The sequence below is a fragment of the Cenococcum geophilum genome, assembly GCF_001692895.1.
Source record: "Cenococcum geophilum 1.58 unplaced genomic scaffold K441scaffold_101, whole genome shotgun sequence".
NCBI lineage: Eukaryota > Fungi > Ascomycota > Dothideomycetes > Gloniales > Gloniaceae > Cenococcum > Cenococcum geophilum.
This window is the reverse complement of record NW_027137659.1, coordinates 179,386-193,726: the sequence shown is the minus strand read 5'-3', so window position 1 is coordinate 193,726 and position 14,341 is coordinate 179,386. Positions and strand designations below refer to the sequence as shown.

The 14,341-nt window shown below is 43.9% G+C and overlaps 4 protein-coding genes across 4 annotated transcripts; 1 reads left to right on the top strand and 3 right to left on the bottom strand.

Annotated features, from left to right (window-relative positions):
* Positions 1 to 3,974: 3,974 nt before the first annotated feature.
* K441DRAFT_682927 (mitochondrial Lipoyl synthase) lies at positions 3,975 to 5,376 on the bottom strand (the record flags this gene model as incomplete). Its single annotated transcript, XM_067651636.1, has 3 exons — positions 3,975 to 4,261; positions 4,363 to 4,932; positions 4,992 to 5,376. The coding sequence occupies 3 exons, from the start codon at positions 5,374 to 5,376 to the stop codon at positions 3,975 to 3,977; spliced, it is 1,242 nt and encodes a 413-aa protein (XP_067496480.1).
* Positions 5,377 to 5,414: 38 nt separating this feature from the next.
* On the bottom strand, positions 5,415 to 8,400 carry K441DRAFT_649273 (uncharacterized protein). The gene is made up of 8 exons (XM_067646934.1): positions 8,222 to 8,400; positions 8,078 to 8,157; positions 7,925 to 7,957; positions 7,215 to 7,431; positions 7,031 to 7,158; positions 6,761 to 6,975; positions 6,077 to 6,704; positions 5,415 to 5,974 (listed from the first exon to the last, which is right to left on the bottom strand). Exons 1-8 carry the CDS (start codon positions 8,281 to 8,283, stop codon positions 5,736 to 5,738), a joined length of 1,602 nt encoding a protein of 533 aa, XP_067496479.1. The 5' UTR covers positions 8,284 to 8,400; the 3' UTR covers positions 5,415 to 5,735.
* Positions 8,401 to 9,166: 766 nt separating this feature from the next.
* Positions 9,167 to 9,748, top strand: K441DRAFT_671485 (uncharacterized protein). The gene has a single exon (XM_067650427.1). It carries the CDS (start codon positions 9,309 to 9,311, stop codon positions 9,681 to 9,683), a length of 375 nt encoding a protein of 124 aa, XP_067496478.1. The 5' UTR covers positions 9,167 to 9,308; the 3' UTR covers positions 9,684 to 9,748.
* Positions 9,749 to 10,205: 457 nt separating this feature from the next.
* K441DRAFT_649271 (FAD/NAD(P)-binding domain-containing protein) lies at positions 10,206 to 12,111 on the bottom strand. The gene is made up of 4 exons (XM_067646933.1): positions 11,804 to 12,111; positions 11,156 to 11,735; positions 10,814 to 11,104; positions 10,206 to 10,761 (listed from the first exon to the last, which is right to left on the bottom strand). Exons 1-4 carry the CDS (start codon positions 11,904 to 11,906, stop codon positions 10,365 to 10,367), a joined length of 1,371 nt encoding a protein of 456 aa, XP_067496477.1. The 5' UTR covers positions 11,907 to 12,111; the 3' UTR covers positions 10,206 to 10,364.
* Between the last annotated feature and the right edge of the window lie 2,230 nt (positions 12,112 to 14,341).

Below are 14,341 nucleotides of genomic sequence, written 5' to 3'. Positions count from 1 at the left end.
GAGTTACTGTCCGGATCCTGTCCGATAATCGCGTACAGAGGGATCTCGCCTCCAAATTCTTCAAGCTTGTACTTAGTTGTATTAAGCAGACGCATTGTTCGATCGCGTACAGAGTTCCACAATGGCGTTGCAAAATTCGGGTTTGGCGGCAAGATATAGTATCGATAATGAAGGTAGAGATTTTGTCCTTCTGCAAGGGGCTTGTGGTCGGAGATGGCCTAAATTACCCTAGTTTGATCTGCAAAGGGCTTCTAGATCTTGTGCGGAGGCTTATATGGCTTTAAAGTCGCTTATATTTTACCCAAAGTCTATAATGGCCTTCAATGCGACACTTTTTAGTATGAAAGAAGTGAAGTTGTGAAGGAAGGTTATCGCAAGTTGTCGTGGGGTTTGGTGGTCATCTCTTGACCGCTGAAATTCGTCCACGCGTTATCGATAAGAATTAGCCAAAGGATGTACAAAAGATGCGGGAGAAAGAATGTAAAGAGTCTATTAAGGCTATCCCATGCGCCGTTGAGGCGTACGCCAAAAAGGCCCGTGCGTGAATATTAAAATATCAAAGCACCCCCCAAGGACCCAATTCGGCTGTGCTTTATGCAATATATCCCTCTGTAAAGAAGGACCTTATTAGCTGGAACACCTCAGCATAATTAGGACACGATAGAGTCAATTATACATCAAGTTCAGGCTCTATTATAATGATTTAGAGCCTTAATTCGTTGGTTAAATCCACGGCTTCATTTCGCCAAGACTCGATTCAATCTAGAGGCTCTGGTTGGTTCGCTTGTGCATACGCCTTTGTCAACAGCGCATGGGATAGAAATCCGCGTTAAAATGCGATGTAAAAGGCGCGACAATAAGCGTTAAAGGGAGGAAGAGGTAATTGCAATTGCTAAAAGAAAGCGGGTGAGGGCAGCAAATAAGTTGTTAGGAATTGCGACACCAAGATATAGGAAGCCCAAATAGTTATTCATTGACCCGAGGTACGAGTGGTCTATATTTTCGGGTTGGGGGTCCTGGAATTCAAACCCCGCCAAGCTAGCTTCTGATTGGTTGGAAAGTAGACTTCTAATTNGTTAGAAAAAAAGCGCGCGCGGTAAGTTAGGGCAGAATCCACGTNANGAACATNAAAAATATTGAGTTCTACCAAAGCTCTGCAAAAGCTCTGNACTNAGCTCTACNAAAGCCCTNNAAAAGCTCTGCACGAAGCTCNGTACAAAGCTCTGCAAAAGCTCTACTAAAGGCTTTGCAGCACCTCTGCCCACCCAGTGTACTGGCCACTCAGTGAATGGAGCATAGTGCGCAGTGGGGTCCAAGAGGGTCTCCCCCTTAAAGCTCTGCTCGAAGCTCTGCTTAAAGCTTTACTTAAAGCCTATATAGAGCTCCAAAGCTCTACTAACACGCAGCACTAATATACTAGGAAGGTTCTGCAATCGGCCTATACGGTTAATCGCCGTACAATCGTCTCTACGAACGGCTCTACGAACGGCTCCACGAACGGCTTTACGAACGGCTTTACGAACGGCTTTACGAACGGCTTTACAAACGGCTTTACGAACGGCTTTACGAACGGCTCTACAAACGTCTACACGATCGCCCGTACGAACGTCCATACAACTGCCCATGCGATCATCTCTACAAACGTCTCTATAATTGATCACCCGTACGAGCGTCTGCTCCCTACACGCCTACACGTGGCTCTATAGAAGCTCTACACAAAGCTCTATACAAAGCTCTACACAAAGCTCTACACAAAGCTCTGCAAAAGCTCTACTAAAAGCTCTACTAAAGTCTCTACTAAAAGCTCTACTAAAGTCTCTACTAAAGCCTCTGTAAGAGCTCTGCCCACGCGGTTAATAGAGCACGTAGTGCGCAGGGGGGTCTAAGGGGGTCTCCCCCTTAAAGCTCTGCTCGAAGCTCTGCTCAAAGCTTTGCTTAAAGCCCTATACAGAGCTCTAAAGCTCTACTAACTCGCAGCACTAATATACTAGGAAGGTTCTGCAATCAGCCGTATAACCGCCCATACGATTAATCGCCGTATAATTATCTCTACAAACGGCTCTACGAACGGCTCTATAAACGTCTACACGATCGCCCGTACAAACGCCCGTACAAACGCCCATATGAACGATCAATTAAACGTCCATATGATCAATCAATCAAANGTCTATACAATTGCCTATACGATCGTCTCTATAAACGTCTCTACAATTGATCGCCCGTACGAACGTCTGCACGCCTGCATGTAGCTCTATAGAAGATCTATACGAAGCTTTACACGAAGCTCTACACGAAGCTCTGCAAAAGCTCTACCAAACGCTCTACTAAAGCCTCTGCAAGAGCTCTGTCCATATAGTGAATGGAGCACGCAGTGCGCAGGGGGGTCCAAGGGGGTCTCCCCCTTGAGCTTAAAGCTTTACTCGAAGCTCTACTCGAAGCTCTACTCGAAGCTCTACTCAAAGCTTAATACGGAGCTCTAAAGCTCTACTAACATGCAGCACTGATATACTAGGAAGGCTCTATAATCGTCTACACAAATAGCTCTGTAAACGGCTCTACGAACGCCTATATAATTAGTCGATTAATCGATTAATTGCCTATATAAACGCCTATACAATTAATCAATCAATTAACTAAACGCCCGTATAAACGTTTCTACGAACGGCTTTACGCACGGCTCTATAAACGTCTATATAATTGATTAATTAATTAATTGCCTACACGAACGCCCGTACAAACGATTAATTAAACGCCTATACAATTGCCTATACAATCGTCTCTACAAATGTCTTTGCAATTAATCGCCAGAACAAACGGCTGCACATCTGCACGTCTGCACGTGGCTCTGCGCAAGGCTCTATACGAAGCTCCGCACGAGGCTCTACCAAAGCTCTACACGAGGCTCTACTAAAGCTCTGCACGAGGCTCTACCAAAGCTCTACATAAGGCTCTATTAAAGCTCTACATAAGGCTCTACCTAAAGCTTACCCCCTACTGCAAAGCACGACGGAGGTATAGGATTTACGAAATAAATCTATACCTACTAGTATATGTTAATTAAGCTCTATACAATAAGGCTCTAAATTAAAGCTTTGTATTAATTAATCGGCTTATTAACTATAAAGTCGGGTCAAAATTTTCGTTGGGGGGTACCAACGATCCGCATGTTAATATATAGTATTTGGTGCGGTTGAGCCTATGGTGCGGTTGGGCTGGCGACCCCCCTGTAGGGGGGGGAGAAAGCGCCGGGTACAGCTGAATCGCAGGGTTCAGCTACGGCGGACGTGTCCAGTTTTAATCCTCTCTTGACCATCCTTCCCGTTATCCCAATCAACACTTTAACTCTTACACCCTCTGCATCTACCACCGATGCTCGTTTCTCCCCAACACCTAAAAATTTTCCTAAAGGGAGCGTCGGGATACTCACCGGTGCGATGTTCGCCGTTGTACTCGTCTCTCTCGGTGCCATTCTAGCTTGTCGTAGCGGCCGCCAAAGAGAACGCCCAAAAAGCAACATCAAGGAGCAACAAGAACGAGAACAGGATTATCTGCAAGTGTTGCAAACATCATCTCCGCAGCTACGAGCACGACCACAATCCCAACCGTGGGAAATGGACGCGCGTAATCGCGGAAAGAGTGTCGTGGAGCTAGAGGGTGATGAGGCTTATCGGGCGGTTGAGTCGGCGGATATGCGATGAGGGTTGAGCACTAGATTGTATTGTACAGCCCTCTTGGCCGAAATGGGTTGAAGTATCAAAAGATCGTACAGATAGTGTTGAAGATGCCTATTTTCCAAAATGGCGTAGTCTAAAACACCAATAATGCTTGGAGCACTGGCTGCCGAACGCCGCCCCATACTCCCCAATTTCCCATCCCAAAATACGTTAAAAATTTAAGAGCACTTGGAAATGTTTTGAAAAAAGGAAGACTTCCCGCGGCACCTGTCTTAGCGTGATTAACGAGGAGGTTCGACGTTAAGCTTCCTTCGTTCCTATTCCTAGATCACCAGCGACCGCCGCCATGGCTGTCTCACTCTTTCTCGCCCTCTTCTTGAGAACGTTCTCGATGAAGGCCTCGCCAGCCTTGTAGCTACTCCTCACCAGGGGCCCACTAGCGCAGTAGAGAAATCCCATATCAAGAGCGCGCTGACGCCAGAGCTCGAAAGCTGCAGGGGTGATGTATTCTTCAACTTTCATGTGACGTTTTGTGGGACGCATGTATTGCCCAAATGTTACCACGTCAACGTCGACTTTGCGGAGTTCTACAAATGTGATATGATTAGCATCAGCGTGATTTTGCTGAAACTGCAAATAGGAACTGCAGAGAATTTATCAAAGAAATATACGATATAGTACGACATACCTCTAAGTGCATCATAAATTTGCTTCTCTTTCTCTCCCAGGCCTAACATTATACTTGTCTTGGTAATTAGGCCCTCCTTAGCCTCCTTTGCAGCCTTTAGCACAGCCAAACTTTGCCTGAATTTTGCTCTCCGATCTCGCACGAATGGTGTTAGAGCCTCCACTGTCTCGATATTGTGTGCGTATACATCCAACCCACTTGTCGCAACCATTTTCGCCATTTCCAGATCTCCAGCATAGTCTCCTGTCAATGCTTCGACTAGCATTGTCGGCGCCTTCTGTTTAATTTTTCGGATCGTCTCAGCAAAATGCCTGGCGCCACTATCCACCAGATCGTCACGGTCCACGGAGGTGAGTACGACGTAACCGAGACCCCAGCGAGAGAGAGCTTCTGCGGTATGCTCAGGCTCATGTGGGTCGAGTGGTGGAGGAGCTTTGGAGGTCTTGACCGAGCAGAAGCGGCAACCGCGCGTGCAGGTATCACCCATCAGCATAATCGTTGCGGTAGCAGCAGATTTGGAAGATCCGCCCCAGCAATCTGAGATATTTGGGCAGCGAGCTTCCTCGCATACTGTACGCAAGTTCCCTATTAGTGAAATACAGAGGAAGGCTTGGCATCGCTGTACGGACCGGTGTGCAGATTCAGCCCCCTCAAATCATTCTTTATTTTCTTGAAATTCTCCCCCACCGGTACTGGTGTTTTCAGCCACTCCGGTAACCTTGTGATCTGCTTCTTTCTGCCCTCAGATCCGACCATCACCGTCTTAAGCTCTAAAGCATCTTCCGGCATCAATGGTTTCTCTCTTTCACTAACAAAGTCGCCAAATGATGGTCCTGTGTTCAATTTATCCTGGAATGTTATAGTTGGGCGTTGGGGCTTTGCAGTTGCGCATGTTGACGACGGGTCAATGGTGGTGGCGAAGGTCCGAGAAGGAATGGCGGGTAGGGTGCGAGAGGAGAGTGAAAGCAGAGAGGAGGCATGGAGCCTGCGGCAGCGGCATATTGAAGTAGACATTGTGGGTGCAAGGGTGGTAGAGAGGAGGTGTTGAGTAACTGGACTTTTGTTCTCCGAACCTTGTCATCAACTATGAACCGTGGGTCTCTAAGGCTTGGCATTCCCGATATAACCCGTAGCGCAGCAAATATAGAGAGCTTAATTTGAAGGACGGCTCGACAGGACGAATTGAATTATTTCGGCAGACTCTATTCCCCCTAGCTCGTTGCTTAAAAAAATATATATACTTATGTAGCAGAGGCTTTCAATTTATTCTAGGAAACGCGAAAATAAAGCACTACCTCAAAACAGCCTGTCCCATAATACTATGCACCGTCTCCGAGCGTTTTCTGCACTTCGACTCCTTAAGCTCTTCCGTTCTAGAAGAACTTGCCGTCAAGTTTGGAACCAGCAGTGTCCTCCACGGCGTCCTCTCGCTCGTTCTCATTGACTCCACCGTTTCGTCCGGTATAGAAGCTTGGCGGGACTGGAGCTGGGCGGTCGAAGGCGTCGAATCGATGCCCCTTTACACGAGCCATGATGTACTGGACAGTGATACGAAGGCAGAAAGCGCCGAAACCCCAGAGTAAACCTCCAACTGGCGCGGCAACGAACGTGCCTGAGAAGTATTGTTAGCATATCATTAATAGCGAGAGAGTGGTAATATTAAGATAAGTTAGAGAATGCAATGGTAGATTCGTTGAAGTTAAAACAAACTCACCAAAAGCGCTCCAATCGTTGGCGTAGAGACCACCTTCCAGAAGAATCAAATTCCCAGCGGCTTTCATATCACCATTGTAGTATACCAAACCGAAGAGGAATATAGTGAAGATACCACCAAGTCCACCAACTGTTACATCGAAACCTCGCCACCAGTAGCAACGATCTGACAGGCCGATGACGAGCACAGGGACAAGAGCGGCACTGACAAGATCGCTGATGAGGTAGATCTGTAGGATATCAGGACTCTTCAGAGCTACTACAACAACGGGGAATATTATGAGGACAACGCAGGCTCGGATCCACCATAAGTTAAGTTTGTTTCGGAAGAGATCGTTACTGCCAGTGCTGACCATGGCACTCTGAAAGCTGTCGAAAGCAGCTGTGCTGAGTGAGACGACTATGACAAGAACAATGCCGATAACCCAAGCCGGAAGTTGATTAAGAAGGAGGAAGAACGCGAGATAACCTTCATCTGACGAACTTAACGGCCAAGCGCCGGACCAAGCAGCGAGAAGTCCAGTACTACCGACTAGAGTGAGGATTATAGTGACAGCAACTGTGGCTATGACGACTCCAATCCAAAGATCTTTGTCAGAACGGGAGGCGAAGGTTCGGAGCCAGAAGCCCTGTATGGATAATTAGTAAAATCTATGCCAAAGGGTGAATGAGGTATTGCACCTACTGAAATGAAGAAATCGTTGGTGAGAATCGCAACGGGCAAGATATAAACAAGCTGCCACCCCAGGAGGCTGGAATTGAGAAATCCAGATTGATCGATCAAGCTCCGGTTGATATGCGTCTCCACACCAACAGTGATGGCCCCAAGAATGATGAGCCCCACAACCATAGCACCCTGAATATTGTCCGTAATAAAAGAAACTCTGAAACCGCCAATTGCTGTGATAAAAAATTAGCCGGGCTGAGCATTAACAGTGAGGGAGATTCCCTGTACACGTATAGATGGTTGTCACAACACATTCCACTATCACAGCGGGCAGTCCGTTTAACCCTGTCATGACATTGACAATTTGCTGCAGGGCAGACAGTTCGGCAACCATGTACAAAAATAGAGTGATCAGTCTGGTTGGTATATTAGCAGGATGCAACTAAAGCTCATAGACCTGAGTGCAACGAACGTGCAAGTACTTAGAAATAAGGCCGTGACCACTCCATATCTTTGTCGAGTCCATTCAGTGAGGACAAAACCCTCGGGGCATTTGCGTCTCAAGATAGGGCCCAAGAGCCCAAAAACCAAGAGAGGCAATGATGATGATAGTGCATAAACGACGAGGCCTTGGATTCCACAGATTGTAGCAATTTCAGGGTAGGCAAACAATACACCAGAGCCCAAAGCTGATGCGCAACGAAACCTAGGTCAGCCCCCGCAAAACATGATGGAAGGGGATTGATTTTATGGGAAAGAGCGGCAGCACGTTCCTCACGCAAGCATTATCTTGATCGAGTCTTCACGGTACTTCTCAGCTTCGTCTTTCCTGGCCATGGGATCTTCTTTGCATTGGTAGGATAAGGCTTGGATCCTAGGTCTAGTAGACTCGGCGCCCGTAGTGTAGCCGCACAGAGCTACTCTGCCACACCCTCAGCAGTCCCATATCTCTAGATTGGGGTCTAGAAGACAGAGGTAGCGAAGCGACTGGCAGAGCAGCGTCTGCGAGAGATCTCATATACGAACCTGTTATAGCAACTCTTCACGACTCTCGCTCAATTATGGCTGCAATTTGCGATACACATGCGATATTCCGGTTTTTGTTCTCGATGATGTTGCTGTAATACCGCTGCTGCCGCCGCTCTTTTCCGGGTGCTCGGGAGGTTGCAACGACGCACTCACCCGATGCTATGAAATTCAGGGCAAGTGGGACGCCTGTTAACCGTTAGTTTGCGATCCCAAGGTACTAGGATAGAATGGGAGCGGTTTTTGGGGCAAAAATCGACGCCTGGTGGTGTCGCTGTCTTAACCAGTAAACTGCGGTTACAGTCTGACCCTTCTGTGTTCGGTTACTTGACAGGTATTCATTTTTCGATTGATTCCGAAGTCGCCAGGCTATAAAAACACCGGTAGCCCTGTGGTTGAGTATTATTAGCGCATCAACGCCCATTTGCAAAGATTGGCTTGATCGGAACCAACAGGAATGCGCCGTAGGTTAGGTATATGATGGCGTTCGACGCCTGTCTTGATGGCACACCCATTGAAGACAAATTGAACAGTTATTGATCGTAATCCGAAGTCTCTAATAATGATACGCTTAAATTTCGAAGTCTATCTGCCATATATAGAGCCAGAATGGAAGTCGCGGAGGTGTGCGGGAAACTCGCATTCTGATCTTCCCCCGCCCTTGGCTGTCAGAATTAAGCGAGAGGTGCTGACTAAGCTCTGGACACATTGCGAGGACGAAGTCCGCATGCAATCTATATAGACATCAACCGCATCTACTGCATCACGAATCAATCAATATTCATCGTCTGCGTCATCTCTATCATCAATTGACCCCCTCAAGATAGCTCCGCTGTGACCCCATGACCTTGTAATTCCAACACTCCTCGTCAAACTATGTTTCAATGTCTTCCGCAAGCCTTAAAATCCTCCCGATCATCAGGAATACTGCTAAAATCGTTCATACGACCACCCATTATGTCCAGCCTACATGGTCACCCGGCTGAGCTTATTATTGAGATCCTCTCATATCTTTGGGACAAGCAGGACTTCCTGAACGTGTTTTTTGGTCTTCAGGACATTCCATAGATGTGCAGAACCGCTTCTCTACCGCGAGTATGTCAATACGAAGGCATGCAAAGATGAAATTCCCTTTAAGCCATTTATGCGCCGAATGATTGAACGGCCCGACCTCGCCCTCCATGTCAAAAGAATTGAACTTCAGCCTAGGCTGTTCGCTATCAGATGCACGTGCTGGGCTATAAGCCTCCACCAATCTTGATTGAGGATATTTGTCTATTTATTAATGCTGCGCAAAAGGCAGGTATCATTTAAGGTACTCCGTTAAACAACGAGGAGAATCTAGACCCAATTCCAGCTTTGAGCCTGACGTGGAGGAGTGATTGGATGCGGATGTGGCTACCTTTGTGACGATGATTTCGACAAATCTCTCTCTTTTGATGAAAAGTAGATTTAAGCCCTGCATCTTGGCCTTGAAAATGCCCAAGTCATACTAATGTTCGCTCTGCTCCCTAGACTGGAGGAAATCTCCCTTTGAGGAATGCCGCCTAATAGTCCTCCGTGGGAGAGACTGGTGCATGCAAAAAAATTGCAATCCTTGAAAAGATTTAGCGCATGTGCTTTGGACGGAGTAATCGAGTGGTCTTCAGCCCAGATCGGGCCTTTTTTGCCTTTACCGTCTTTTCAGGTACCGGAAGGATATACGATATCCAACACAAATGATGACACCGAAGAAGAGGTACTATGGGATTCACCCCCGGCATACAGTTCTCTGAAGCGAGTATTCCTAGAGTATTCTTCAGTGAACATCCGATCCGCGGAAACTCTTATTAGGGTTGCAGGCACCTCAAATCCTTTACCTTCATTTCAGGTGGTACGCACTCAGGACAGAGCAATTCACTTGCTCCGAAATTAAAGAGATTTTAATGTCACAAGTACAATCGCTGACCCATTTGTACTTGGACATGGATAAACAATGGGACCATACATTCGATCCTGGGTGGATTGGGTCCTTGGCTGACTTTAGCAACCTTAAGCACCTGGAGATTGGACGAAAATGTCTTACAGGTACACCAGAGACATAATTGAGTGTCTGTAATGTCCTGCCTTCATCTATACAAACTTTTCGTCCCGAGTATGTTAACCAGCACATCGTTTCCCACCTAGTTCGGCTTGCGGGGATTTGCCAAACGCAATTCAAAAATCTTTGGGCAGTGATAATTGTTGTTGATAATTTTCGAGAATTCGACGAATATGACGGTAGCAAGTTGGACGCGGCATTCAGTGGACTGACATACTTCTGGGGCCTTGTCTCTCAATCGAACCCGCTAGAACCAGCCCATTCCATGAGTGGATCAGACTACAGAGGCTTCCTTTAGATGAAAGTTTATCGCCAGACGCAAGCTCATCGATAGACACCGACGAAGATAATAAGGATGGTGAGGAGGGGGATGGTTGGAATATAGCATGCCTAGAGCATATCAACAGCTAAATGAAATTTGAGGCTTTCTGCGACCTTCATGACTGTCTTCACGCTCGTTTCCTGTTTATTCCGGTATACAGCCTCAAAGTTCTACATGCTTTTGTATTCCCATATTTACTTGTGTGATACAGCTGCAACGCTAGGTATATGATGCCCTTGCGCTTTCCTCTTCAATTCATCCCAGTTCTCTACTGTGTCTTTCATCACATCAGTCCCCCACATAAAGTCCTGCCAAGCCCGATCACTCCACAGATCTGGATTGGAACCGCCAGACGCAGCACCAGCAATATTTGCATCTCGCTCTTGCTGTCTAGGACCGTCTGCAAGGTGCAATGCTTTTCTTGTCTGTGCTGCGGAATTTTGGATGGCTTCCCCGCGAGATTTTCGTACCATTTCATATATCTTAAGGGCAAGGGGAATATCCGATATACGTTTGATGGATGCAAAGCATACTTGAAGGACTCCAGCATCTTCTATGGCCTGTGCGGCACCTTGTGCGACATAAGGCAACCTGTGAAAGGTTATGGCTCAAAGATTCAAGATCTTAGGTAATGAACACTCACATGGGATGGCAAGCATCTCCGATCAAGACACACTTATTTTCGTGCCATGAAGTCAACGGAGCATGCGAATTCAACGTCCATTCCAGGAGTTCACCTTCGGGAACGTAACTCATGAGGTTACGGAGCATGGGATCCCAGCTTTTGTAGAAGTCCAGCATCTCGGCTTTATCGCCTTTCCGGGTCCACGATTCATCCGTTTCAGTTCCCGGTTTCTGAGGATGAAGGAGGACCATGTTATATATCGTATTATTTTTCACCGGATACGCCATGACATGGCCGCCCGGTCCCATCCTAGAGTGTGTTAAATGGTGAATTATTCGTCCAAGGCTAGAAGTAACATACCATCGCCTCCCAAAATTCTCCGAGAGCAGCTGCAATTCTTGTTTATTGTGCTGCATCCTCTGCTTTGGAATCGTAATGCGATAAGCAGAATCTCCCGTGGGCACAACGTGGTCTACACCTCCTTGGGCCTCGACCATTTGCTTGCGGATGTCAGATTTGATGCCATCAGCGGCGATAACCGCGTCTCCTTCTATCCATTCTCCTGAGCTAAGCTGTACACGGCCCTCGAAGTTCTCATCAACTTTAACCACTCGATGGCTGGTGCGAATATCAACACCTTCATACATTGCGGCTTCCAGGAGACATCGTTGTAGATCTCCACGGTGAATTGAGCCCATAGGTGCGCTATAAAGCTGTCCGACCGTTGGCATTATTGGCGCAGTTCCTATTTCGCGTCCATTTGTCCATCTCTTGAGCACGTTCGCTACCATTAAAGTAGTATGTTCGAGAACATCTTCTAAAACTCCAAACCGCCCAAGGATTCTAGAACTATTAGGCGCTAACTGAATTCCGGCTCCCACTTCAGCTATCACAGGAACCTGCTCCAGAACGATTACGCGATGGCCAGATCGCTTTAGACCTGCTCTTATTGTCAATAGCTTCTCCTTCAACCGCAAAATTAAGGGCTATTATAAAATGTGAACTTACCAATGGCCGCTGAGAGCCCACCAATCCCAGCGCCAACGATTATGATTCGGAAGCGACGCTTAGCTTTTGCGTTCCAGTTCAGATCGTCTTGAAAGAACTCCATTGCTGCCCATAGTGATCCGCTCGGAGGGCTCCTCAAACCTTTGTATTCAAATTCTTGCTTTCCGCAGCTTCCAGGTCTGGTAATTACGATCGCGTTTTCGGCAGCTGCGAGTCAGGTAGATACAAGGGAGATACGGAGGACCGCGCGAAAAGCGATTTCCCTTTCCTTTTTGGGACCAGTGGCTGCCTCCTATAAGGCCTCAGAGTCACGGGGGCTCTATCGCCCAAGCAACAAGATTTTGGGCGGTCTCTGCCCCTAAACCCTGCCAAAGACTCCTAAACGTTAGCATATGGGCAACCCCATGGGGGGAAAACCACTAGTCCCAAAAAGAAAGGTGAAATTGCTTTTCACGCGGTCCTCCGTACATGTGCGGATTAGTAGCGCTTTAGTATCATCTTAGCCAGTTATACGAGTTAGCCACCCACCTAAGCTACCTGCCGATCGCAATTTAAGCCCCTTACTCCATTAAATATTCGTTTATTACAGTATAACCATAGCCTCCCCCCCCCTTAAATTTATAAGCGCTTAGTTAATACCTTTAAATAGAACTTATTTTTAAAAATTAAAAGCTAATTTAAGTTTATTTATTTATTAATATACTATAATATATAATTTATTTAAAACTATTATTATACAGGCCGCTAATTAACTAAGATAAATTATTAAAGCTTTTAAAAGCTTTTCTATTTAAAACCCTTTTAATTAATTAAATATAATAAATAAAATAAATATAATAAATATTTAAAACCATTTATTAAACCTTTACTGTTTTAATTTTATAGCTAATAGTACTTTTATAATAAATAATTTTTTATAATAATAGGCTAATACTAATATATATATTTTAATAAAAGTAAATAATATAGTAAAAGTACACGTTTTTATTTAAAGGTTTAAATCTTATATATAAAGTTAAGTAATTAAAGGTAAGTATCTATTGTTAAGTATATAGTACTAAAATATATTAAAATCTATTCCTTTTATATATAAGTTTTACTATATATTATAAATATTTATTTTTAAATAATAAGCTAAAATATAAAGATATAGCCCTATTATTTATATATTAAAAATTAAAAATTAAAACTTCTAATAAAAATTTACCAAGTATAAGTTAGTAGACTCCTATTATTTTAGAATTTATTAATAAATTTCCTAGCAAGGCCTTTTAAATTATAGGTAGTATAGCTCTTAATTTTTTATAATTTTTTTTATAATTTACATTTCTTTTAAAAGTAGTAATTATTTATATAAAAAACAATAATTTAATTTAATTATATAATTATAATAAGGTAGAAGGTAGAAGCCTATATAGACTTAGAAAAGGGACTAAATTGGGCAATAAATAGAATTAATAATAATAATAAAGTTATTATATTACTACAAATTTTCTATATAAATCAGTTATTATAGTGTATTTAAAGTTTATTAATTATATTATTAAATATATAATATATTTGTATATTTATATTATAACTAAAGTTTTATTATAATAAATTAAATATAAAAAATATAATTAAGCTTATTATTATATTTAGCTTAAATTTTTAAAAATTTAATGTTTAAAATTCGATTTTTTTAATTTACTTTATAGTATAAATAATAATAATATTTACGTTTTATTATATAAAAAGATTTATTTACTATATAATAAATTATATTAAATTTTTTATATTAATACCTATAATTGTTATTAAGTTATAAGTATTTAAAAATGGCCTTTTTTAGTAGTTTTTGGTGCCGGGTACGAGATGGGACCGTGCATAAGTGGCCCGCGACGTTAAGTCGACCTCTATTCTCACCCCCTCTTTCTATATTTTATCTTTAATCCTGTCTTCCCCTAAATCTCCAAACGCTTTGCCACCTCTTTATTGGATTATAATCCCAACTATAAGGCATTTTACACTTACTTAGTATTAATCTAAGTACTACACTGCCCTTAAATTTCTAAAATCCCGCGTTCTAGCTAATAATAACGCGGAGTTAGCGTGTTTTGGCCTTTTTTAATATCGCATCCATAGTCTAATCATCTAATATCCTACCTACGCTGTGGGCTCCTAACCCAAAGATTATACTTCCATGTATTATTAGCTGTTTACTTAAATTTATCTTTAGATAATAACTCTTTATCCAGAGATCGTCCTTTTTGGGTAGCGTAAAATCGACTTATACCTAAGCCGTTATTTCGGCTCTCTGAGAAACCTCTTCACATTAGCACAAGTTATATAGTACTTTGATTAGTCTTATGGGAATAAATCTATAAAGGGACGAGTGTAACCCTTAACACACCTTAGCATGTCTAACTTTCCAGTACTACAATTGCCTGGACTATTACATCGGCAAAATATGGTACCCTACCAATGGCCTCAATGGTTGGTGGTTGACGCAATTGGCGCGCAGTTGAGGGCATTTGGCAACTCGACCGACTAGCCTAT